General features: G+C 33.4%; 2 protein-coding genes and 1 pseudogene across 6 annotated transcripts; 2 read left to right on the top strand and 1 right to left on the bottom strand.

Moving 5' to 3' along the window:
* Positions 1-313: 313 nt before the first annotated feature.
* On the top strand, positions 314-5,321 carry LOC107612518 (dual specificity protein phosphatase PHS1-like). The gene is made up of 11 exons (XM_016314213.3): positions 314-532; positions 729-830; positions 958-1,094; positions 1,770-1,971; positions 2,070-2,246; positions 2,354-2,514; positions 2,734-3,745; positions 3,840-3,986; positions 4,078-4,305; positions 4,423-4,580; positions 4,735-5,321. The coding sequence occupies exons 1-11, from the start codon at positions 470-472 to the stop codon at positions 5,093-5,095; spliced, it is 2,748 nt and encodes a 915-aa protein (XP_016169699.1). The 5' UTR covers positions 314-469; the 3' UTR covers positions 5,096-5,321.
* Positions 5,322-5,675: 354 nt separating this feature from the next.
* On the bottom strand, positions 5,676-12,448 carry LOC107612517 (chaperone protein ClpC, chloroplastic). Of its 5 annotated transcripts, none has more exons than XM_088496374.1 (11): positions 12,315-12,448; positions 10,673-11,254; positions 10,014-10,129; positions 9,761-9,883; positions 9,481-9,666; positions 8,675-8,890; positions 7,916-8,133; positions 7,637-7,712; positions 7,457-7,546; positions 6,075-7,260; positions 5,676-5,968 (listed from the first exon to the last, which is right to left on the bottom strand). In XM_088496374.1, exons 2-10 carry the CDS (start codon positions 11,235-11,237, stop codon positions 6,079-6,081), a joined length of 2,772 nt encoding a protein of 923 aa, XP_088352500.1. In that variant the 5' UTR covers positions 11,238-11,254; positions 12,315-12,448; the 3' UTR covers positions 5,676-5,968; positions 6,075-6,078. The 5 variants fall into 5 exon arrangements, with proteins under 5 accessions (XP_088352500.1, XP_088352501.1, XP_088352502.1 ...); XM_088496375.1 differs by having other exon boundaries at positions 5,676-5,951; XM_088496376.1 differs by having other exon boundaries at positions 12,217-12,328.
* A 5,583-nt stretch (positions 12,449-18,031) lies between these two features.
* On the top strand, positions 18,032-18,916 carry LOC148550091 (uncharacterized; annotated as a pseudogene).
* The last annotated feature ends 6,417 nt before the right edge of the window (positions 18,917-25,333 follow it).

The following is a 25,333-nucleotide window of genomic DNA, read 5'->3' as shown; positions in this document are numbered from 1 at the left end:
AACCTCTATTTTAATACTTCAAAACAAATACTATCTTAAAAGTATTTTTTTCATTATTACATTTATTATTAGACACTTACTGTACATCATTCAATAATAATAATAACCACTAGAACTTAATTTTGATACATTAGAGTTAAATGGCATAATTTATCCATATTCAATTAAGAGGTTGTGGGTTCGAGTCTCTTAAGTCTTATCTTTGGTAAAAAAAAAATATTTATGTTTAGATGATAAAAGTAGTTATTTTTGCTGGTGTCATGTTGTCGTAATTAAAAGCATTTGTGCATTAAAATTATAAATCCTAATAATTAATGCAAAATTAGTGATCTTGAGTGAGTTGAATCTGAAGTAATAGAGACCTTATAGTTAGTATTAGTAGGTTCTTCCCTCCTCCAATCCACCCTTTGAAAAAAGCAAACTACTTTCCCTCACAACAATTTGTTGCAGCTTTTCCCTCCCTACAAAAATGAGAAAAGACCAACAAAACCAGCATCCTCTACTCATTACTAATCCTTCTCAACAAAATCAGGTTTTTATATATACTGACTCCCTCTTCTTCTTTTGCAATTTTCTCTTTTCGCACTAATTTCTACAATTCAAGTGGGAAAAATTGAAAAAGAAGAAAACTTGCATCAACCCCATTAATCTATATCACATATAAGCATCAAGTTCCAACTGTGATCTTGTAAAGTTTTAGAATTTACATGTGGGTGTGTGAATTGCAGGGAAAAGAAGAAGAGAATCATCATCATCATCATCAATTGGAAGTTGAAGCAGAGGATTCTCAACTTCCAGAGTCACCATTGCCTCTCACTGTTACTTCCAGGGTCTGATTTCTTCTTCATTATCTGTGTTGTGTATTTTTGTCTTTGTTTCTAACTTTGGGTTCCTATGTAACTGTCCAAAACTGAATAAAAATTGAAACTTGATTTTTGGGAATGAATGAAAATGCAGGTATTGTATATGTTGGGAGATATAGCAGCAGGGCCTGCGTACAAGTTCACGCAATGGCTTCAATTGGTTCGTAAACGCACTTCCAAGTTTGGACCTTCTGGCTTCCCTAACCGCCTTTCTACCATGCCTTCTTCTAGGTTCTTATTTACTACTACTACTTTCTACTTTCTACTTTCTACTTTCAATCCTCAGAAAATCAATTTCTATATATCACAGGAGTAAGTGATGTTATGTGTTTGAGTTGAAAATTGCCCCATCAAAGATTGAAAAATGAGGAATATGGATAGAAGAGAGTGTATAATTACATGTGTTTTTTAACTTATTTTTAACATGTATTTTGTATTTCAATACGTATTCTATACCAGTGTCTGATTTTTGGTGTTCACGTAACATGGTTTGGAATTATGGTGGTCGAAGAAGTTGTTATGGGAGGTTGTATAGTGTGGCACTCTTAGGAAGAGGAAATTAGTAAATTTCACTGATTAGGCAATATCATGTAGGATAATACCAGTCGATTTTACACCTGATATCACTTAATTTTGTGAAATGTGATACTGACATAGTGACATTCCATGTAATCGTAAGTTGAGGTAAATGCAAGCATGACAAATTAAATAGTAGCGTATTACTCAAGTAGGTTTGGTGCAATTTAAGTTTTCGTTTTGATATTGTTTCATTGAATGCTAAAGATTAATCTTAAGTGGGGTTGTAAAGGTGCATAATGAAAGCTTTTTTTTTTTCTTTTTCTCTGTGATGTTTTTGGTGTGAAATTGTCCATGTTGCTAATGTTGATCATAACTTTTATGTGTTAGCCCTGGTGAGGCTATTGAGGATGCAACGAGCGATCAGCCTCCAAAACAAACTGAGGTTAACTTGTGGGAGAGGCTCGGTAAAGCCGAAATGTTGGACATTGAATCAAGCATGTTTTCTTGGGACAGGCTCACTTCGCTTCACCACACTGAACACAGCAGCATCAATGAGAATTCCGAGGATGAAATGAACAAAGCTCTTGAGGTCTTTTTTTTCTAAAATCATAAATATTAGATATCTTGTAGTACTGAATTAGAAATAAAGAGCTTGAAGTGCACATGATTGATTTGTATGTGTAATAGGTAACTGTAAATTCTGGAGGGGTTGTCTTCTTTGCTTTTTTCAATGGCCTTGGGGACGATGGTGCTTTTCCGAAAGAAGCAGCAGCCGTTATAAAAATATCATCATCAAGATTGGCAACACAATCAGAACGCCTTGGTTATGAATTCGCTAGGTGGTTGGGAGTTCGAACTCCACAGGTTGTTTCTATGCTTTATTCTTTCAGGAACACAACCATCACATTGCAAGCTTCAGATATGAAGATTGACTTCTAGCGTATTCATTCTTTTCTATCTGGAAAATGCAGGCTAGAGTGATTCACAATACTAGTTCTGAGTGGCTCCAAATAAAGGAAGCTACAGAAAAAGCTAGAGATGCAGCAAGTTCTAAGGGTGATGAAAGTGGCGAAATGACTTGCTCAGAACTTTTGGAAGCACTTGAACTCGGCCGATGTCTCTATTTTATGAGGTACGATTGAAATCCGGTATTCCAATGATATGGTTTATAATATGTTTGTGAATTATGTTCTATTGTTGTCATGTTATCACTACCATCTAATGATATTATTTTGTTACAAACAATTATTCTAATTTCAATGCCTGGTCTTGATTTAGTCATTTCAGTTTTCAAATGTGGCGTGCGACCACCATAATTGTATTTTCGTAAGGATTTGTAATCTTTTTGCAGTTATGTACATGGTTCACCTTTGCTTGAAAGTCCCTATGCATTCGAATCTCGGGAAACTGCAGAAAGAACATCAGCAGCCCTTGGCAGGGTACTGATGTTGGACCTTGTCATTAGAAATGAAGATAGGCTCCCTTGCCGGCAACTTAGGTGGCGAGGGAACTCCGCAAATTTGTTGTTTGCTGAAAAGTTAATCTCAGCAAATACAGACACACTAGGAGAAGCTTTAGATTCTGCAATGAACCATTACAGACCAAGGGTGGTTCGAGCACTTCAAAGTGAAAGGAGGTCAGTTTCAATGGATTCCAAATCAAGTTCTCGTAATCCTACATTGTTATCACAACGCTCAGATGTTTCGGATATAGTGGAATCAGCAATATCTACTAGGATGAGTCTTAATGGTCAAACATCAGGAGAATCACCTTGTACTAACTTTAATGTTGTGGCTATTGATTCTGGTGTTCCTCGCCGGCCTCCTACTGGAAAACGTGCAGATGATCAGACTAATTATCCCAAGTTGGTTGAGTTGCTACTTAACAGTTCCGAGTTTTCCTCGAACCTGCTATATGATATAACCGGAGGCAAATTAGGATGTCCTGCACCTGAAGACATAAATCCGGCAACTGATGTACCTGCAACTGCTAGTGACATAACAGTAGTTCATGAGTTTCGTTGTAGTTTTCGCGCTGCTCTTAGGGATCTGCAGGGGTTCTATATATTCCTACTGACACTTCACCAGAAACTTGATAACATGTTACGATCCCTTATGAATATTAGAAGCAAAATTTCGTCTTTGGAATCTGAAAAAGATGAATTTTCTTCACCCATTGCTGCTGCTAGCAGTCCCTCTCCAACAGGTAGAGAGAGGTCTCCTCATGATAACCATCATGATTGTTGTGACTCCGGGTCTGCATCAAGAGAAGGTTGTCATGGAAAGCACTCGAAAGGAAGCGCAGAATCACATAGTGGTCTTCGCTTAACAGCTAAGCTTCGAGACTTCAATAAATTTGCAAAGGTTGGTTTCTAACATAATTTTGCTGTGTAAAATCCGCTTCTTTTTTTTTAACTTTCCTTGTGTCTTATACTTCATTCTAATTTCAATCTTCAAGGTTGATGCCGAATCTAGTAAAGAACTGGAACAGTGGAATGAAATGCTTAAAAATGATGTCATCAAGTTATGCCAAGACAACAATTTCAATACAGGTTTTTTCGAAGGTAGTGACGACAACTTTGTCATTGATGCATATGAACTGAAGGTAAATTCATTTTAATACACCAAAAACTAACATCTTAAACTTGGTACATTTATGTATCTCCATATAAAGCATTTACTCCTTGAACTTTCAGATAAGACTTGAGCATATACTTGAGAGGATTGTGTTGATATCTGAGGCTGCGAATACAGAGAAACCTTCCGCCGTTACAAACACTCTCTATGTTGGTGGAGCACTGGCTGCAAGATCTATATACACGTTGCAACGCTTGGGAATCACACATATATTGTGTTTGTGTACTAACGAAATTGGACAGGCCGATTCTCAGTTTCCTGATCTATTTACGTATAAAAATTTCTCTGTAAGTCGTATTATCATGTCTCACCCATCGAAATCTCCTTGCTTAATCATTTCATTTATTAAGTTATGTCAGTGATTTAACTCTTATATTGGTCCTGTTCTTTCTCATTGAAAACAGGTGAGTGACAATGAAGATTGTAACATCAGCAGCATATTTGAAGAAGCTTGTGATTTTATAGATTATGTTGAGCAGATTGGTCAAAGAGTTTTAGTTCATTGTTTTGAGGGGAGAAGCAGAAGTGTTACTCTGGTTCTTGCTTACTTAATGCTCAGAAAGTAAGTAAAAGAGATTTGAAATTATGCAATCTTGTTAAATAGTTAAATGTTGTTGAATCTTAATAGCTAATTATTATATTATACTCCTTTTCAAAATATGTCATTTTGAAACTTGACACACTAACAAATCAGTGTAATTTATATCAATATATAGGAAGTTCACTCTACTAGAAGCATGGAACACACTGAAACGAGTACACCGCCGAGCACAGCCGAACGATGGTTTTGCGAAGATCTTACAGGAACTGGATAAAAAACTGCATGGAAAGGTATCTATGGAGTGGCAGCAACGAAAACCAACGATGAAAGTTTGCCCCATCTGCGGCAAGAATGCCGGATTAAGCAGCAGCTCACTTAAGCTCCATCTCCAGAAGTTGCATAAAAAGCTGTCGTCCGGGAGTGTAGACAGTGCCATGACAATGGAAATACAGAAGGCACTGACGGCTTTGAAGGTTAGCCGCGGCGGCAGTGTTAGCCCAACACAGAGGCAGTCTCAGTCAATGATAGATGAATAGATTACTCTAGCAAGACATGAAGAAAGGTTACTCAACTCTGTTGGCTTTTCATTGTATTTTCTCTGTTTTTCTTTATGCAAAGTGTAAAGTAGAAAAAGGGGCTTGTTAATTATGCGGTTATAGTTCAATTCTTTTGTTACTTTATTAAATATAAAATAAAAATTGGTTCCTGAAGACATGAACGTGTCATATGGTATCATGCCATCAGGAATGAGTGTTGATTATTATTTTATTTCAAAAATGTTCTAATATCGGATTAAGTAACATTAACACTGCGTTGTCATTTAATACATAGCAGTCGCATTAGCAAACCTCCCTAATGGTTAAACAAAAATATGCAGTACATCTTAGTACCTTAATCTAGCTCCTATTGTACATCAAACGAGTTTTGGAGCATTGAACTGCCAGAGTGAAGCTTTTTCACATGGAGTAGCTAGGTTTTTATAACAATTTAAGTAATTTAAACTGTTTTTAGTATCTTGGATTAAGTTCTAAGCATTAATCCTCTGTAATTGGTAATCTTGCAATGTTGTGACAGTAAATCCGCCATCATATAGCAACATTTTTTCTATGGAGGCACTTGTGACTAAAGCAATTGTACTAATTACTTGGAACCTATCATTACATGTACTTCCTTTCAAGCATTTGAATACACCATAACAAATTAACAATTTACAACAAATGCAGGGAGATTACATAGATTGAACCATTGGAAACTTGAAAAAACACCCAGCTTTTGAAGTAATTAATTCATCAACGTACCTCACCTTTCACACATACCATTTGTCTTCTTCCATGGTCACCCCTTTCTTCTCTACTAGTTTTGATTGGCTATGGGCGAAACCTGGCTGGGAATCTGTGATCCATTAAAAGCTGAACGTCCATTGACAAGTAAAACAGAAACTATGACTATGGTTTAGATCAAATGTGTATATATATTATTATTAGTACAGGTATTACTATTATCAAAGGTTATAACCTCATTATACAGGAAGAGCCTCCTCTGGCAAGGACTCTGGAGTACCACTGCTACCATTGAGAACAATCACATTGCCATCAGCATCAACATCAACTATAACAGAGTCACCTTCTTTGATCTCTCTAGCAAGCATCTTCTCAGCCATGCTGTCCTCCAAAAGTCTCATTATGGCTCTCCTTAGAGGCCTAGCTCCATAGCTAGGGTTGTAACCTTCCTCAACTACTCTGTCTCTAAATCTTTCCGTCACTTGAAGTTCGATATCTTTGGTCTTTAGTCTGTCAAACACCTCCTTTAGCATTATGTCAGCAATCTCCTTCACCTCGAGTTTTGTGAGTTGCCTGAAGACAATCATTTCATCCAGCCTGTTCAAGAACTCTGGCCTGAAGTATTGTTTTAGCTCCTCGGTCACCAAGCTCTTGATTCGGTTGTAGCTGCTGTCCTTCTCATCGTAATCCAGATCAAATCCTATTTTCCGGCCTCCTTTCTCAATTACACTGCTTCCAACATTCGACGTCATTATGAGAAGCGTGTTCTTGAAATCCACGGTTCTTCCCTTGCTATCTGTAAGTCTACCATCTTCCAGGATTTGAAGCATCATGTTGAATACATCAGGATGGGCTTTCTCAATCTCATCAAAGAGCACAACAGTGTAAGGACGACGCCGAACTGCCTCAGTCAGTTGACCACCTTCGGTGTAACCAACATATCCAGGAGGTGAACCTATGAGTTTAGAGACGGTGTGCCTCTCCATGAATTCACTCATGTCTAGCCGAATCATGGCTTCTTCAGAGCCAAAGTAATATGCAGCCAATGCTTTCGCCAATTCAGACTTCCCAACACCAGTTGGACCAGAAAAGATGAAGCTGGCAATTGGACGATTAGGGTTTTTCAATCCAACCCGGGCTCGACGAATAGCTCGGCTAATTGCTTTTACCGCTTCATCCTGACCAATGACACGCTTGTGCAATGTCTCCTCCATCTTAAGGAGGCGATCGGATTCATCGGTTGAGACTTTCTCAACAGGGATACCAGTCCAAGAGGAGACAATATGTTGTATGTCAACTTCCGTCACAATGGGACCTGAGTCTCCTGCTTCACTCTCTGCCTTGCTCATCTCCTTGCCTTTCTCTACAAGTGTTGATATTTGTGCCTTAAGATCCATTTCTCTATCTCGTAGCTCTCCAGCCTATTAAAATTTCCATCTTTTGTCAATCTACGGGTCAAGAAACTGTACACTTGAATAATGAGTATTAAAACAACCGTAAACCCTTAAGCAAAATACATCAGTGAATCATTGTTTTCAGACAAACAATATTATCCCACTTGATCATCGTAGCTGAAAGAAAACATTTGCACATTTTACATTTAGAGAAAAACATTACCTTCTCAAAGTCTTGGTTGCGAACAGCTTCTTCTTTCTCCTTAACAATCTGCCTGAGTTCCTTGTCAAGTTCTCTTGCTTCTTCAGGCAACTAGAAGTACATAAATATAACCAAATTAGGTCAAAAACGGATGCTAGTTGCTACATGAACAGCTAGTTTTAAGGTAGGCAAACAACATACCTGTGCATGTTGCAGCCGGACACGTGAACCAGCTTCATCAATAAGATCTATAGCTTTGTCTGGCAAAAATCGATCACTGCAATACACAATTATTTTTGAGAGGGGAAATATGGCAAAACATAGAGCAATTGTATTATACAATTGCAATTGCTGATGCTAAATTCAATAAATCTAACATGAACAGCATCCTGAGTACAAGGACAAGGCGGCTTTCTCTACCCTAGATTGAATTTCACAGCAAATAAACAGGATGAGCAAAACATATGAATAATAACCAACCTGATATATTGGTAAGACAGCTGTGCAGCAGCTACAAGAGCCTCATCAGTATAGCGAAGCTTGTGGTGAATTTCATAGCGTTCTCTAAGTCCTTTCAGTATTTGTATGGTTTCATCTACAGTTGGCTCTGGCACCTTAACTGGCTGGAATCGTCTCTCCAAAGCTGGATCTTTTTCAATGTGTTTCCGGTATTCATCAAGTGTTGTGGCTCCAATACACTGGAGAAAACAAAACACTTCTTTAGCACACATTCCAGGGAAAGTAGCATCTGAATTTAGCAATATCAATCAAGTTCCAGATGCTCATTATTTTTGGTGTAGCTTGGCCATAGACAATTAACCCATCAAAATAGGCATAATTTGATCATCCTGCATCCTATTATTAACACACTGAAACAACTCAATGCCAATATTTCTATTTTTGTATGGAAGTTTCCAATGCTAATTTAGAAAGTTGAGCCCATTATTTGTTTGAGTACAAGCTAGCACCAACTTCTGACCGTGTATCATAATTAAGATGTGATAGCTAACCTATAGCAGACCTCCAATGTTTTAACTTTTTGGACTATGAAGTGGCTATGGATATTTTATTATCAGAAAGGTGTTTTGTCCCCTTTTTTCCACATTTTGATTAAAAGGCTCCCAAATGATGATACCAGTAAAATCCAAAAGCCAAATATCCTTAATATATTGACTTTGAAATAAATGTTCATCACACAGTTTATCCATAAGCCAGTTTTAACATGTAAAGGGAAATTACCTGCAGTTCACCCCTTGCAAGAGCAGGTTTTAGTATGTTAGCAGCATCAATAGCCCCTTCAGCTGCTCCAGCTCCAATTAGAGTGTGCACTTCATCGATAAAAAGTATTATCTCATCACTTTGTTTAATTTCCTCCATCAGTTTCTTCAACCTCTCCTCAAACTCACCACGATATTTAGTTCCAGCAACAAGCAAACCCATATCAAGGGTTATAACCTAAAACATACATAGTAGGATACATAATTAGAATATAATGAAACGTTATCAAAGGGTAACTACTAACTCCAAATAAAAATACATCTATGACCCCTTCAAACAGTATTTGTCTCTACCAATACTTTATTTCCCAAAATTTGACAAGATAAGAAAAGAAGAGATGTAAAAATGCATGATTTTCTCCTCAAGTGCCATTATTGTAATAGATTAGTAAAGTGTGTCAAACAGACATTTGCATGCCAAATGTAATTGAGAAAAAAAATCATTATTTAGAATCCCAAAAATCATACCAGACACCCCTGAAATTTAAAAAAATATGTATCCCAAACTTAAGTGAGATGAAATTACTATCACACAATCAGAAGAACAAAAATGAGACAGCATGATGTAAACGATGGCCGAACAATGTTAGGAAACAAATATTTTTTGTGACGTAAAAATCAGTGAAGAAACAGGATATTATTTTATAATTAGTTTGAATGAATCCAATAACTTGAAGATGTTTAATAGTATTGAAGACGATAATGACAAATCACGATTTTAACTACAAAATATTTAAGATCTGTTATGATAAAATTATTTCAACAAACCTTTTTTCCCTCTATGGTTTCAGGTACATCACCATTTGCAATCCTCTGAGCAAGACCTTCAGCAATTGCTGTCTTACCAACACCGGGTTCTCCAATAAGACAAGGGTTATTTTTGGTGCGACGACCCAAAATTTGAGTGACACGTTCTATTTGTGGCTGCCTTCCCACAACTGGATCCAATTTTCCCTGATTGCAGAGGAAAATAAGTGAGCTTTTATGAAGAATTCGGAATCATCCACACACACACATCTGTACCAGTTAACTAGGAATTCTCAATTACCTCCTCTGCTAACTTGGTTAAATTGGTGCCATACTCCTCCAATGTTGGCATCTTATTGCCACTACTTCCTGACCCAACAGTTGCAGTAACACTGTCAGCACTCTCACCAACCATGCGAATAACCTGTGCCCATTCAGCATAAACATATTAGACAAGATTAAAGAAGGTATATATGTATTATACAACACCAAGGAAGCAGAGTGTGCATGCAGAAGTAAGTGGGAAAAGAAGTAAATAAGGGAATAAAACTAGCCTGTGTTCGAATATTAGTTGGGTCAGCACCCAAGTTTTCAAGAACACGTGCTGCTACACCTTCACCCTCACGAAGAAGACCCAGAAGCAAGTGCTCAGATCCAATATAATTGTGACCTGTAAATATCAAGGTTTAAGACTTCAACATCACAAGCTAAGACCAAATAATTACAACTGAATCACTGAACATAAAATATTTATCATGTATTACAGACAAGAGAATCATTTGATTGTGGCACACCATGAATAGGTTAAGCCGCAATGGGCATGCAATAATTAGAAGCGAGATTTTATCACAAGATAGAAGTGTCAATTTGCATCAACATTGGACCCAACTTATAGATTACTCTTGGCACAATTGCACTTTACACAATATGGCAGCTTATTGAAAATGCTTTTTCACTTTGCTCATCATCCTCTATAAGAAATCAAACTTAGATATGAACCACTTGAGAAAAATAGATAATTGTATTGTGTCCCATATCACCAATCACTTCTACCTTATTTCAAGTAAAAATTAATTAAAAAGGGAAAACTTCATAGAAATAGGAAGATAAGCATACGGGGAATCAACCACTGTTAATGTACGAATGCTTTTTTGCAACCAAAACAAACAAATAACTATATAAAGATCGGTGAAAAAAAAAAAATTGTTTTTACCAAGTTGGCGAGCTTCCTCTAATGAGAGTTCCAAAACACGTTTTGCACGAGGAGTAAATGGAATCTCAACAGCTACAAACCCACTACCCCTTCCTATTATCTTCTCCACTTCAACACGTGCATCTTTAAGGTTGATTCCCATAGACTTCAGAACCTTAGCGGCAATACCAGTGCCCTCACCAATAAGACCCAAAAGAATCTGCTCTGTTCCAACAAAATTGTGACCAAGACGTCTTGCTTCCTCCTGGGCAAGCATAATCACCTTGATTGCTTTTTCTGTGAAACGCTCAAACATGGCTTTAGGAACACCTCTGATAGGCTTTGCTCGCCGTGAAGAAGTTGCAATTGACACCTTCGAGTGAAAATCCAGTCCAGGTCTCAACATAGTATCCAAAGGATTAACTGTACGTAGTCCTGAAAAACCTGCCATTCTTAGTCCATTTGTTCGTAAAGCACACATCATTTTGACAGATCTTCTGGATTTTCCTGATCCCTTATGTTGGCCACGCCGATGCCCGGCCACTAGACCAGGGACATTAACTGACTGAGCCAAAACCCTAGCCATGATTCCTGAATAGCTAGCTGCAATTTTTATGAAGAATATTAAGCAACAAGTAACACACTTGAAAAACAGAATATCTATTAACAAACAAAAAGATTCACCACGGCAAGCATCAATCGAAAAATTTTGTACTACATGACAGCCATGAGAATAAACACTTGTACATACATGTCATAGATCAAAATATTTAACTTCCTCCTCAAAGTTGAAAAAATAATAGAATATATAAAACTGTTATGGGAAAAACAACATTCAGAAGAAGTTTAGTGCAAAGGAATTTAAAATACTTGTTAAGCAGAGCAATGATAATAACCAAACTTCAAAGCAAGTTATCAGATAGAGCAACAGATCCGCTGATCATACCTTTCAAACATACAATGAACATCAAAGATATTTCTAACCATTTGGGAAATAATAAAGATGACCAAAACCAAGGATGCCAAAGCTCACAACACATTATCTTGCCTACAAAGCATTACATCTTATTGGAAAAACTAATAGAAATCATGGAAATAAAGTTCAAGGAAGGAATCAAGTGTTAATTCGTGTGGTCCTTTCAAGATATCATTTTGCTTCTTCTGAATTATCCATTTCTTCTTCCAACTAAAACCCATCTACAAATTACAACATACTTGGAGCTTGAAAAAGCTAATGATGATAACAAATAAACCAAGAGATCAAAAACTAACACAAGATTACAAAAGAACACAATAATCAAGTACATACGTATAGCTAAACTAGCAAGTAAAACACTAATTAATGGAATAAACCATAACAGTATATAATCCACAATTGGGAAACGCTTCAATTAATGAATCAGTAACCTTAATAAGAAGATGAAACTACAGAACCGAATAATAATAATAATAATAATAATAATAATAATAATAACAACAATTCAACAATAATTGAAACCAAAATCGAGAAACGCAAACTCCAAAACAAGATAAACAAATGAATAAATAAATAAAGAAAACCTAACTGAAGCAGCTTTTGAGCTAACAAAGGCAGAGAAGAAAAGAAAGGGAAAGAGTAACAGAGCAACACCAAATCCAAAATGGAAAAGAAAATTGAACTCACCAGAAACTCTGCACAAAAATCCGAAATCCGATAGGGTTATTAAAATTGAGAAAAAGAAAAAGAAAAAGAATAGGAAGAGAGAGAGAGAGAGAGAGAGAGAGAGAAAGGAAGGTCCTTTTTTATGAAGTGAAAAGAGGAAATGAAGCAGAGAAAGTGTTTATATAATAATAATAATAATAATAATAATAATAATAATATAATCAAATATATATAAATATGGGAGAGAAAGGGAAAAAAGGAAAAAGAGAGATAAAAATAAAAAGAAAAATGTGGTCGTAACCCACTCCTTCAAGATATCTTTTTCTTTTGCCTCTAAAATATATATATATCTAATTTTTAGTGACATCACCTCACCGACTCTCATTTTCTAATACTTCACATGTAAAATAAAACTAATTTTAATAATTTATATAAACATCTAATTTGGTCATTTCAACAAAATAGTCATTTTTTACTATACTATTTGAATAATTTGTAAGGAGAAAAATTGAATAATTATTTATAACATTTATATTATTAATTTATCAAAATCAAATGAAAAATGAAATAAGAAAAAATTATAAAAATTATTAGTTTATATGAAATAAGTTGATTTTTTTCAAATATGTTTATCTACTCATTAATAGCATTTGAGTTAAGTGATAAGTAAATTTCTTTTTACTTTGAGAGTCCCGCTAGGGAGCCAATGAAGTATTTGTATAATGTGTACAATGAGCTGCTTATTTAGCTCAATACGAGTTAAAAATAAAAATTATCTACGAAATAATAAATTTAAAAACTCTATTAAGTTATTTCACATCAAATATCAAATTTTAAATTTCAAATTCTCCAATTTCAAATTTTAAATTTTTAAAAAATCCAGTTAGTTATTTCAAATTTTAAATTTTTAAAAAATACAGTTAGTTATTTCAAAAAAATCTTCCGATACTCTCTTCTTTTTCAACCGGCAGCCACCCCACCTTCATCAATAATCATCCCAATTGGCCGGCAAGAAATTTGGAAAAGATGATGGTGAATTTTAAACGTGTATTAGAGGTTATGGTAAAATTAGAAATAACTGTAAATAGTATGAATGGATTTAAATACTAATCTTAATTTTCAAATTTTAAAATTTGAAATTAAATAATTAATTAATGATATAATTTTTAATTTTAATTTTATCTTTTTTTAATTCATTGTACACAATTAATATTGGTTCCAATACTTTCTCTTATTTTGATAGTTTTGAGTTCAGATATTTAAAAAAAAAAATCATAATTTTTCAAAAAACAATGAATCATAATTTTTTAAATCAAATTAGACATTTTTATATAATAAAGTTCAAATAAATGTCAAAAACCTTTAAAAAAAAATCGCCTTGAACTTGTGAGAATTCTAATAAAAATATGCCTATTGAAACCATATTTTCATACGATAAAACTAATCTTTTGAAACGATAAAATTCTTTGTCAAAAAATATATAAAAACATTTCTATAAAATATAAATATGAAGATAGTAGGGCCAAAAATGAATTTTTTATTTAAATAAATAAATAAGTTATAATAATTATCGAAATAAATAATTTAAAAAATATTTAGCGAAATAAATATCCCTCACTTATCTCGTATGTAAACGAGATAAGACAGGTGGACGCGAAATGTGTATATCTCGTTTACAATATAAACGAGATATATGTATTTTTTTTAATTTAAAAATAATAAAAAATATTAATATTATTAATAATCCAAATTTTTAGTATGCAATTAGTACATAAAAAAGTTGATAAAAGAGATTAAAATGGATATATTTGATCAATTGGTATTCAAAAAGGTTGATGGAATAGTCAGATTAAAATCGAAACGATTATCTCTCACGTTATCTCCCACTATTTACGTGTTTCAATTCTCTCCACTATTCCATTAATGTCTCCTAACAATTGGCAAACGGTTATTTTTATTTTTCAAATTCAAATCAATCCAATTGGATCATAATTTTTTTTTAAAAAAAAATTATGATCCAATTGGATTGATTTGAATTTGAAAAATAAAAATAACCGTTTGCCAATTGTTAGGAGACATTAATGGGATAGTGGAGAGAGAATTAAAATGGTTATCTCGGGTAGTGGAAGATAACATAACCGTTTCAATTTCTTCCTATTATTCCTATCAATCTCTCCTAACAATTGGCGAACGGTTGTTTTTATTTTTCAAATTTAACTCAATCTAATTGGATTATAATTTAAACTAAAAATTTTTATGTACTCTTTTTGAGTATTAATTGATCAAACATATCCATTTTAAAAAATTTTAAATTAAATTATGATCCAATTGGATTGATTTAAATTTGAAAAATAAAAATAACCGCTTGCCAATTGTTAAGAGACATTAATGGAATAGTGAGAAGAGAATGGAAATCGTTATCTCTCACGCTTCCCACTATTCCATCAACTTTTTGAGTACCAATTGATCAAACATATCCATTTTAATCTCTTCTACCAACCTTTTTATATACTAATTGCATACTAAAATTTTGGATCATTGATAATATTAATATTTTTTATTATTATTATTTTTTTAAAAATATATGTATCTCATTTACACTGTAAACGAGATATACACGTTTCGCATCCATATGTCTTATTTCGTTTACACTATAAACGAGATACATACAAAATTATCTTATTTACAAGATAAACGAAATAAGAAAAATATTTATTTCGATAAATATTTTTTAAATTATTTATTTCGTTAATTATTATAATTAATTAATTTATTTATTTAAATAAAAAATCCGGCCAAAAATTGGTTTTACTCAACATAAAAATTTACATACTAATTTTTTTATCTAAAATTGATAGTAAAAATTGTTAAATAATAATTTAATTAAATTTATTAAATTATTTAATAATTTTTAAAACTTCTTATAAAAATAAATACACGTCAATATTTACCTTTCTTCACCCATGATCATGAATGAAAAATTGCAAAGTGTGAATGCCGAAGCCGTCGATTGATTCGAGGTCTGTGTTTGGAAACGTGACACGTAGCCCACCTTCATTTCACTACTCTCACATGCACTGCACGTGACATCTACTATTCAACAATCATTTCAGACACAAAATTTTATTTCCTTCTTAAAATTATTATAAGCAATTTAGTTATTCATTTCATACTCAGTTTGAGTATTGAGGATTTTAACCACAAAAAATATAAATTTATTTTATATCTAATAAATTTTAGGTTCAATCAAGTAATTTTGTTAAGTAATTATATCAAATGTGATTCAATTTTCTTAAACATTCTTCCTGTTTACATTAAATAATCTATTAACTTAGTTTATTATATCTAATAAAGGTTAGGTTCAATCAAGTAATTTTGTAAATATTTTTATTATAAAAAATAATAGTTTATTTTATAAAATACTTAATTTAGTCTTGATTTTATCATTTATAATTTAATTTAGTCCCTATAATTATATTTGTAATTTAATTTAATATTTTTTATAATATCAAAATATATACCCATTATTAACTTGAATTATACTTATTTTAGAGACAAAGTTAAAAATTTACTCATTTATTTCGGTTAAACCCTTCATTAATGAATTGTTTGGTTTAAAGGAAATTGGGTGGAAGAAAAACGTAAGGATGGAAAATGAATGAAAAATTAACTTTTCTTCTGTTTGGATTAAGATAGAAAATGGGAAGGAAAACATAAAATGGAAAAGTTTTCTTCTCGGACATGAGATGAAAACTGGTTAAAAAAGTATAAACAATGGTAAAAGACATATTTATCCTTTATAGAAACAATGGGTAAAATACATTGATATAGTATTATTTATATATAATATAGAGAATGATGTTAATGTAATTTCACTTAGTTATGATTTTTTTTTCCTTACTTTTCTTTCTATCCAAACAAAAGAAAAAATTTTTCCTATTTTCTTTCCATCTATTTTCTCTTCATCCAAACAATATAAAAAAAATCAACTTTTCCTTTCATTTTCTTTCCTTCCATTTTCTTTTCTCCAATTTTCTTTCCTTTCATTTTCCATCTTCCATCTAAACAAAGTGTAAGAAAACTAATGAATTGAACTATAAACCAATTCGGTTCAACACTAGTATTTTGACGGTTTAAAAAAGAAAATGGATTAAAATCAATCAAAATCAAATAAAATCGTAAATCAACAATTAATAAAAGAAATTTTTTCATTATATTTTAAAATTTATATTTATTAATTATAATTTAAATCATTTAACCAAAAATTTATTGACTAAATTAATAAACTAATAAATTAATAATCTGACCGATTTAATTACCGATTTAATTACCAATTTGATTCTGCCAATTATGGTTTTCTTCTTTATTGCTGCATGCTTAACTAACATCAATGAATCCGACAAAAAAAGATTCTAAATATAAAATCTAAAATGAAATGGAAATTTCAATTTTTCCTTTTAGAGAGAAAAAAAAAACCTAAAAATATATGATTGATTCTTATTTTGTAGTCTTAAATATCAACGTCGTTGTAGCAAAGCCGTATAGGAGACCAATTTTTTTAATGATTTTTTTCTTCTAACTTGTTTGTTCCTTGTTTACTATCTCCTAACCTAATAACCTTCCCATTTGTTTTTATTAGCAAAACAAAACAAAAAGCTGCATGTGTTCAATTTGAGTTTTTTTCCTCTCATGTAAGAAAAAGAAAATTCAGATTTCATAACTCTATATTGTAAATTAATTCAAGCAATTCTTTTTCGTTTTAGTTGAGAAAATAATGTAACATGCAAAACACAAAAAGTGAGAATGCAATGGATAATGTTGCTTCTGACGATAATAAAGTCAAAAATTCAAAATATTAAAGTTGACTTCGGAGGAGTAAAAACAATTAAAAAAAATTCAATAATATTTTAAGTTGTAGACCACGTAAAAATAAAATTAAAAAAAGACAATTTATCATAATAAATAAAGTGACTTTTAATATTATTAATATACACAATTTGTAAAATGGATACCAAAATGTATTTTTTCTATAAATTATGTAAACTGTGACAGGAGATCCGCGGTTTACAAATACACGTAAACCGCTACAAGAGTATCGCGGTTTACGTTCTATGTCAAAATTAACATAATCCGCGATAGGGGTGTCGCAGTTTATGTTTAAATGAGTAGTGTGCGTAAACCGCGACAGGTCCAACAGTTTATGCGTTAGTATAAATACGCTTCAGGGTATCGCGGATTATTTATTTGTGGTTGTTTCCATGTTTTTAGAGAGAGGAGAGGTCTTATAGAGAGAGAAAGAGAGAAAAGTGTGGGTTGGTTGAGCTTGTTCGAGCTGGGACTATAGCAGAGGAACGCAGTCTTTACAAGCTCAACGGCGTTGCGCACGTTACTGACAGCATAAGCGAAGAGGTTAGTTTGGTTATTTTTAGTTAATGTATTTCGTATAATATTTTTTCAAGGCTTGTGATTTAGGTATTTAAATTTAGATTTAAATTATTATTTTAAAATCATAAAATTTAGTATTTAATTAATTTAAATTAAAGTCTTAAATCATTTATGCAGGTTTTATTGAATTTTGTGATTAGAAAATAGGAACTGTATGTTACCTGTTTAAACTTTAATATTGTATTTTTTGTGTTAGATTACTTTAAATTAGTGTTGGAATTTTTATTTGTTTGGTTTCTTCTATCACATGCTCTAGCCGACTAGGTGTATTTATAGTCCGGAGGCAGCAGAACATGTCTCTGGATGACAGGATCATACCCTATTTGGAGAGGGTTGGTTTGTACCACCTGGCGAGACTCAACGCGAGGTGGTTCTGGTTGGACGAGCCCTTAGTCAGCGCTTTCATTGAGAGGTGGCGTCCTGAGACGCATACCTTTCATATGCCTTTTGGAGAGTGCACTATCACGCTGCAAGATGTAGCATACCAGTTGGGGCTGCCCGTGGATGGTTTACCTGTATCCGGGTGCCTTACAGATTTTGAGAAGCTTATGGAAGAAGGCAAACCGGTGTGGAAGTGGTTTCAGGAACTGTTTGGCGAGCTTCCACCACAGAATAAGGTAAAGCAGTATACAGTCCACTTCACCTGGTTTCATGAGAGGTTCAGGGTGCCTGATAACAGGTGCGTGGAGAGGCAATGACGCATTGGTACCCAGGCTATAGATCAGGAGTGGCGATGGCTAGATGAGATGATTCAGGATGACACAGCTAGTGGCGACGGAGTAGGACATGTCGATCATCGTGTCCGGCGTGGCCGTCCTCAGCGTCGAGGTGGTGCATCAAGAGTTACATCTGGTGGTCCTGGTGATAGACCCACTGAGCAGGCAGGGGCGGGGTCCCAGGAGGTTCCTTTTATACATGTTTCAAGCACCCAGATATACCATGAGATCCATGGACACATGTATGATGACTTGGCAAGGCCGACTTTCACGATGGATATGGACGATCAGGTCGGCAGTTCACAGTTCTATTCCGACTTTGCAGATCTCATCTGGGATGACGACCCTCCGCATTTTCAGCACCAGACCCCACGGGATCAGGTGCCGGAGTCCCAGCCCCAGATGGACGTTGCGCAGGGGTACCGCCCAGATATGGAGGAGATTCAGCGGTACCAGTTGTAGATGTCTGACCCTAAGGGATACCAGCCCCAACCACAATTTCATGTAGATCTGAATGAGCCTGCTAGCAGCCTGTATGACAGTTGGTTCAGCATGGGAGGGACGCCTCCATCTACATATGGTGTGGGCATGCCCGTCAATCCTCTAGCACAACAGCGCCAGAGGCCAACCAGAGTGAGATGGGCTGCTCGATGTGGTACAGGGTCGCATCTCCTAGGCGCATTCGGGGATGACTCTCACGAGGAGGATGAGGACAGGCAGGAGCCGTAGCTGTTTATTTTATGTTTTCATTGATGATACCTATGTATGTCTGATTTGTCGTGTACTTTTGTATTATGTGATGGTACTTAGTTTATTTCCATGGACTTATATATGTGTTACATATGTTTTTATTTACCATGGACTTAGTTTATTTTATGTTTTTGCATACTGCTCATTCACGCATAAACCGCTGGACCCCTGTCGCGGTTTATGTACACTATTCATTCACACATAAACCGCGACACCGCTATCGCGGATTATGTTAATTTTGGCCTAGAACGTAAATCGCGATACTCCTGTAGACTATAGCGATTTACGTGTATTTGTAAACCGCAGGTCCCCTATCGCGCTTTACATAATTTATGGAAAAAAAATGTATTTTAGTATCCGTTTTGTAAATTGTGTATATTGATAATATTGGAAGCCACTTTATTTATTATGGTAAATTGCCCTTAAAAAGTGTAAAAATTAAAAGATTGTCGATGTATTTTAAGAGGATGTGTAAACACATACTAAAAATAAATTTGAACTTTTGGTAATATTCATCTTATGAGGCAAAATATGAAACTTAATTTATTTATGGGAGTGGATCCTCTCAAGTGGGAAAAAAACTGGATAATGTTCAGTGTTTAATCCTACCATTCATTGCTTTCTCTCTCCTATTTAATTTTGGTTCCACTTATAAAATTAAAGGTGAGAAATCACACTTTATTCTCTCAAGTGTTCAAAAAAATGGAGAGGATCCATTTCCTTTATTTATATATGAGGTTATAAAAATTAATTTTAAATTTAATTAGATAATTATTAATATATGAAATTATATTAAATTTTTAAAATACAAACTAATTTTAAAAAATATATTCTTATATCATTTTAAAGTACCTATAATTTTTAAAATATATAATTATGAGTACTAATTTTTTTATTTATCAAACACAAAGTAAGATAAATATTTCTCAAAAAAATTTTACCGAAATAATTCTTAAATGCCAAACAATTTCGATAATTGCTAAGTCATGCACGAGTTAAGCTTATCTTATTATAAGACATATTATATATAGAGAAAGTTTAGGAGGTAGTATTTTTATTAAAATTTAGTCAATATTTAACTAGCACAAAAAAAATGAATAATTTTATACTATTAGATGTAATCTCGTACCATTAAAAATATTAATAATAACTAATTATAGCTACAAATTACAAAATTTGTTGGCCTCTAACACTCCTCTTATATATAGATATATATAAAATATATTAAAGTTGTTGAGTTTGAAAAGCTAATATTAAAATGATGATCAAATATTATTAAAATATTAATTAAAAGGTTATTAAAATATTACCAAGTGTTTGTTTGATATATTTGGTTTAGTGTGAAGGAAAGAAAATTAAGTTTCATATTGGCCCAATTAAACAAGCTCATTTTGATCACTAAACAAGTTTAGCCTTATACCAATTTGTTTCAAATCTAGTGGCTGAACTTTGAAAAAGAAAGAAAACAAAAAAGGCCCAAGTCCTTGAAAGCCCTTTCGGTTACTTTCACTCTTGGTAACTGGAACTTAAAATTTATTTCAATTAATTTTTTGAAACTTCCACCAAAAGCTTCTTTCTTCTCTCTCTTGCTTCGGCCACATCACTCAATCAAAGAAGAAGAAAGAAGAAAAATGAAAAGTACAAAAGGAAGGTTTTGAAGAAAGGCAAAAAAATTAATGCCAAATCAAAGCAAAGAAAAGGAGCTACAACTAAGTAGCCAGTCTCTCTCAGTCAAAGCACAACAAAAGTTTATTTCATTATTTGTGCTACGACGAGGAACGAAGAAGAAAGTCACAAGGTCTCAAGCACAGAAAAAGCAACCATGGAGAATGTAAAGTCAACATGGTTCAAAAACTCATCAACGCTCAGAATCAAAACTTGGGGCCAATGTCAAGCTCAATGGTCAAGATTGAAGAAGTTTGAAGAAAAAGGATAAGAGAGAAAAAGTGAGCATGCATGCAACAGACTCAATTCTTTCTATTCTCTCTAATGAAGCCGCTGCTTATCTCTGAGGTTGGAGAAGAATACAGTGTTAGGGTTGAAAGTAAGGATAGTAAGTAAAAAGTACAGAGTTCACACCCATAGCTACCTAAGATGTTAGAGTTCTTTTCCTTCATGTAGTTCATTTAGTATTTTTTTTCTCAGTTTTGATCTGTCTGAGTCTCATTATAAAAGGCAAACATGGTGAGGCTACATTGCACTAAGTAGCTGAACCAAGATACATCTGGTGTTATTTCTTCTTCTCTACTTCGATTCTATTTCTGTTACTTATGAGACAAAATGAAAATACTCTCAACTCAGTACGAGACAAAAGTAAAAACATCTCCTAAGTTTTGTGAGAAAGTAAAAGCACTATACATAAGAAAAAGAAGTTAAGATTCAATCCCCCATTCTCTTAGCCACTGATAATTATCAATTGGTATCAGAGCTTGGTCTCAAAGAGATCAAACTTTGCAACTTAGAAAAAAGGTCCTGATGGCAAACAACAGTGGTTCTAATGTGGTGACCTACACTCTGTCAGAAGGACAATCCAGCAACAGACTTTCGTTCTTCAATGGAAAGAATTACAGCTACTGGAAAGAGAGAATGAAGATCTTTGTTCAATCAGTAGATTACAATATCTGAAAGATCATTCTGAATGATCCCCAAGTCCCAACCAAAATAGGAGCAGATGGCGTGGTCACTCCCAAGACTGAGGCCGAATGGAACGAAGAAGATAAAAAAGAAAATAGAGCTCAACGCCAAAACTGTCAACTTAGTTAACTGTGCTATCAGTTTCGAGAAATTTCGAAAGGGTATCTAGATGCAAAACAGCAATGAAAATCTGGGACAGGCTTTAAGTTACTCATGAAGGCACTACACTAGTCAAGCGAACCAGAATAGATATGCTGAGCAAAGAGTACGAAATATTCTCCACAAAGAAAGGAGAGACGATTGATGAAATGTTTGAAAGATTCAACGTCATCATCAATGGCTTGGATGCTATGGGGATCACTTACCCTGAACCTGTGCTAGTGAGAAAAGTTCTAAGAAGTCTCATTAAAGAGTGGAAAACAAAAGCTATAGTTATAGCTGATAGTAGTGGTATTGATCAAATGACATATGATGATCTGAGAGGAAATTTACTTGCTTTTGAAATCACTTATTTGAAAAATGATTCAAAGAAGAAAGAAATTGCTCTCAAATCATTCACTAAGTCCCTGAATGATGAATCTAGTGATAATGTATCTGACGATGAGTTTGTTTTGTTTGCTAAGAAATTCAGGAAAATGATGAAGTAAAAAGAACGAAACAAAGGAAGCAGTTCAAGAAAACCAAAGAGGGACTTAAGCAAGATCATCTGCCATAACTGCAAAGAATCTGGACATTACAAGTTTGAATGTCCAAAGTTGAAAAAGGAAGACAAGACCAAGAAGGATAAGAAGAAAGTGATGATGGCCTCTTGGAAAGATTTGGAAAACGATTTTGAAGATGAGAAAAAATCAAACAGCAAATCTCAAACATGTCTCGTGGCCGATCAAACTGATGAGGTACGTTTCATTGAACCTACCACTGAAGATCTTCATCTTATGATTGATCATCTCACTGAAAAACTTAGATGCTTCTTGAATGAAAATCATGAACTTGAGTATCAAAATATCATTCTAAAGACAGAAAATGGTTTTCTCAAAGATAAATTAAGGAAAGTTGAAATCACTGTTTAAGCGGCTAAAGGCTGAACTTAAGGGCTGTGAGAAACAATATTCTGTGATTGCATACTTAAATTATTTTGAAAAAAAACGAAAGATTGCACAAAAAGGTAAAAAGTCTAAAAGAAGACCTAACTAACTTTGCTCAAAGTTCTGAAAATTTGAATCAACTCTTGACTAGTCAAAAACCTCTTTATGATAAAGCTGGTTTGGATTTTCACAAAAAATCTGAAATATTTATTGAAAAATCTCCTCTTTCAAATATGGCTTCCATTTCGGATGACATAAAATTTCAAAATCCAATCAATGTGAAAAAACAGCAACCAAAAAGATTTTGTTGGTTATGCAATCGGAATGGGCATTTTTCTATTCAATGTTTCATGAGTGAAAGAATAATTGGAAATAAAGTGTATAAAATAATTGAAAATTACAATGGTCTTGTACAAAAGAGATGGTTTGACATCAAAGAATCCAAAAAGATTTGGATACCTAAGGTCACTTGAAAATTTTTGTAGGTTTGCGTAGCATCCAAAAGAAAGGACAACATGTGGTATTTGGACAGCGAATGCTCTAGGCATATGACCGGAAGGTCTATATTCTTCATCAAGTTAGACGAGTATGATAGAGGGTTTGTAACCTTCAGTGACAATGATAAAGGAAAGATAGTGGTCATAGGTAAAGTGAACGATGATGCAGGAAATGAAGTTGAGGAAAGTCCTCAAGTGAATCAAGAAAATGTCAATTCAGATCCTCTATGAAAACTGTTAGTTTTGTACTTGCTTCTCAAAACGAATGAGACATTTCTGTTTTGTCTCCTGATGATGCCAGAGAAGTCAGAACAATGAATGAAGTAGAACCAAGTTAAAGTCAAGCTGTAACCTCTTCTCAAAAGCCAAGGGAATGGAAGTTCTTGAAGAACTACTCCACGAGTTTATCATTGGAGATCCATCTCATAGAGTCACTACAAGATCCTTAAGAAAAAATGCCGAAACCAACAATGTTGCTTTCTTATCCCATCTAGAACCTCAAAATGTGAAGCAAGCTCTTGAAGATCTCTCATGGGTAAAAGCCATGGAAGAAAAATTAAGTCAATTAAAAAAGAATGAGGTTTGTTCTCTTGTACCTTACTCAAATGGTAAGAATGTAAGGGGTACAAAATAGATTTTTCATAAATAAATTAGGTGAGGATAATGGTATTGTTCGTAACAATACTAGATTAGTGGTCTAAGGTTACGATCAAGAAGAAGGTATTGATTTTGATGAATCTTTTGCACCGGTAGCAAGAATAGAAGCAATTCGGTTGCTACTTGCTTATGCTGCCCACAAGAACTTTAAAATATTTCAAATGGATGTCAAATTTACCTTTTTGAATGAATTTCTTAATAGAGAAGTATTTGTAGCTCAATTCTCCGATTTTAAAAACAAAAATTTTTCTAATTATATTTTTAAACTATCCAAAACTTTTTATAATTTTAAACAAGTTCCAAAAATTTGATATAAAAGATTTAGTGCTTTCTTATTGTAAAATATTTAAAATTTATCATAAAAAATAAGTTCGATAAATTAAAGGTACAAATAGTAAGTATAAGGAATTTGGCCTTATAAATATCCATAGATATGAGTTATTCAGCAACTTATTGAGATTGCTTCATTACTAATTTAGTGATTAACATGGAGCCTCACAAAATATTTAGCCTAACCAAATTCCAACTTTCTATATTTTCAAGTAATAATCTTGTCGAATGAAACAAAATATTAAAATGGGAAAAAACGAAAAAGAATTGCTTGAATTAATTTACAATATAGAGTTATGAAATCTGAATTTTCTTTTTCTTACACGAGAGGGAAAAAAACTCAAATTGAACACATGCAGCTTTTTGTTTTGATTTGCTAATAAAAACAAATGGAAAGGTTATTAGGTTAGGAGATAGTAAACAAGGAACAAACAAGTTAGAACACATGCAGCTTGTGATTTTTCTGTATTTTAATAAGGTTAATCAAAACACACATTAAGGGGAGTATAGTGATCAAAAGAAAGGGAGAGTAATTTGTAAATCATCAATGAAAATTTTTTTCTTCTAATCTTTTAATTTATTTTAATAATGTTTATTATTAAGGAGGAGATTGTTGAGTCTAAAAAGCTAATATTAAAATGATGATCAAATATTATTAAAATATTAATTAAAAATTTATTAAAATATTACCAATTATTTGTTTGATGTATTTAGTTTAATATATAGAAAAGAAAATTAAATTTCATATTGGCCCAATTAAGCAAGTTCATCTTAATCACTAAACAAATTTAACCTTATACCAATTTGTTTCAAATCTAGTGGCTGAACTTTGAAAAAGAAAGAAAACCAAAAGGGTCAAATCCTTCAAAGTCCTTTCTGATTACTCTCACTCTTAGTAACTGAAACTTGAAATTCATTTCAATTAA

This window comes from Arachis ipaensis, chromosome B8 (genome assembly GCF_059453495.1).
Source record: "Arachis ipaensis isolate K30076 ecotype BB chromosome B8, ASM5945349v1, whole genome shotgun sequence".
NCBI classification, from domain to species: domain Eukaryota; kingdom Viridiplantae; phylum Streptophyta; class Magnoliopsida; order Fabales; family Fabaceae; genus Arachis; species Arachis ipaensis.
The sequence above is the reverse complement of the archived record's forward strand: the minus strand, read 5'-3'. Positions and strand labels throughout refer to the sequence as shown.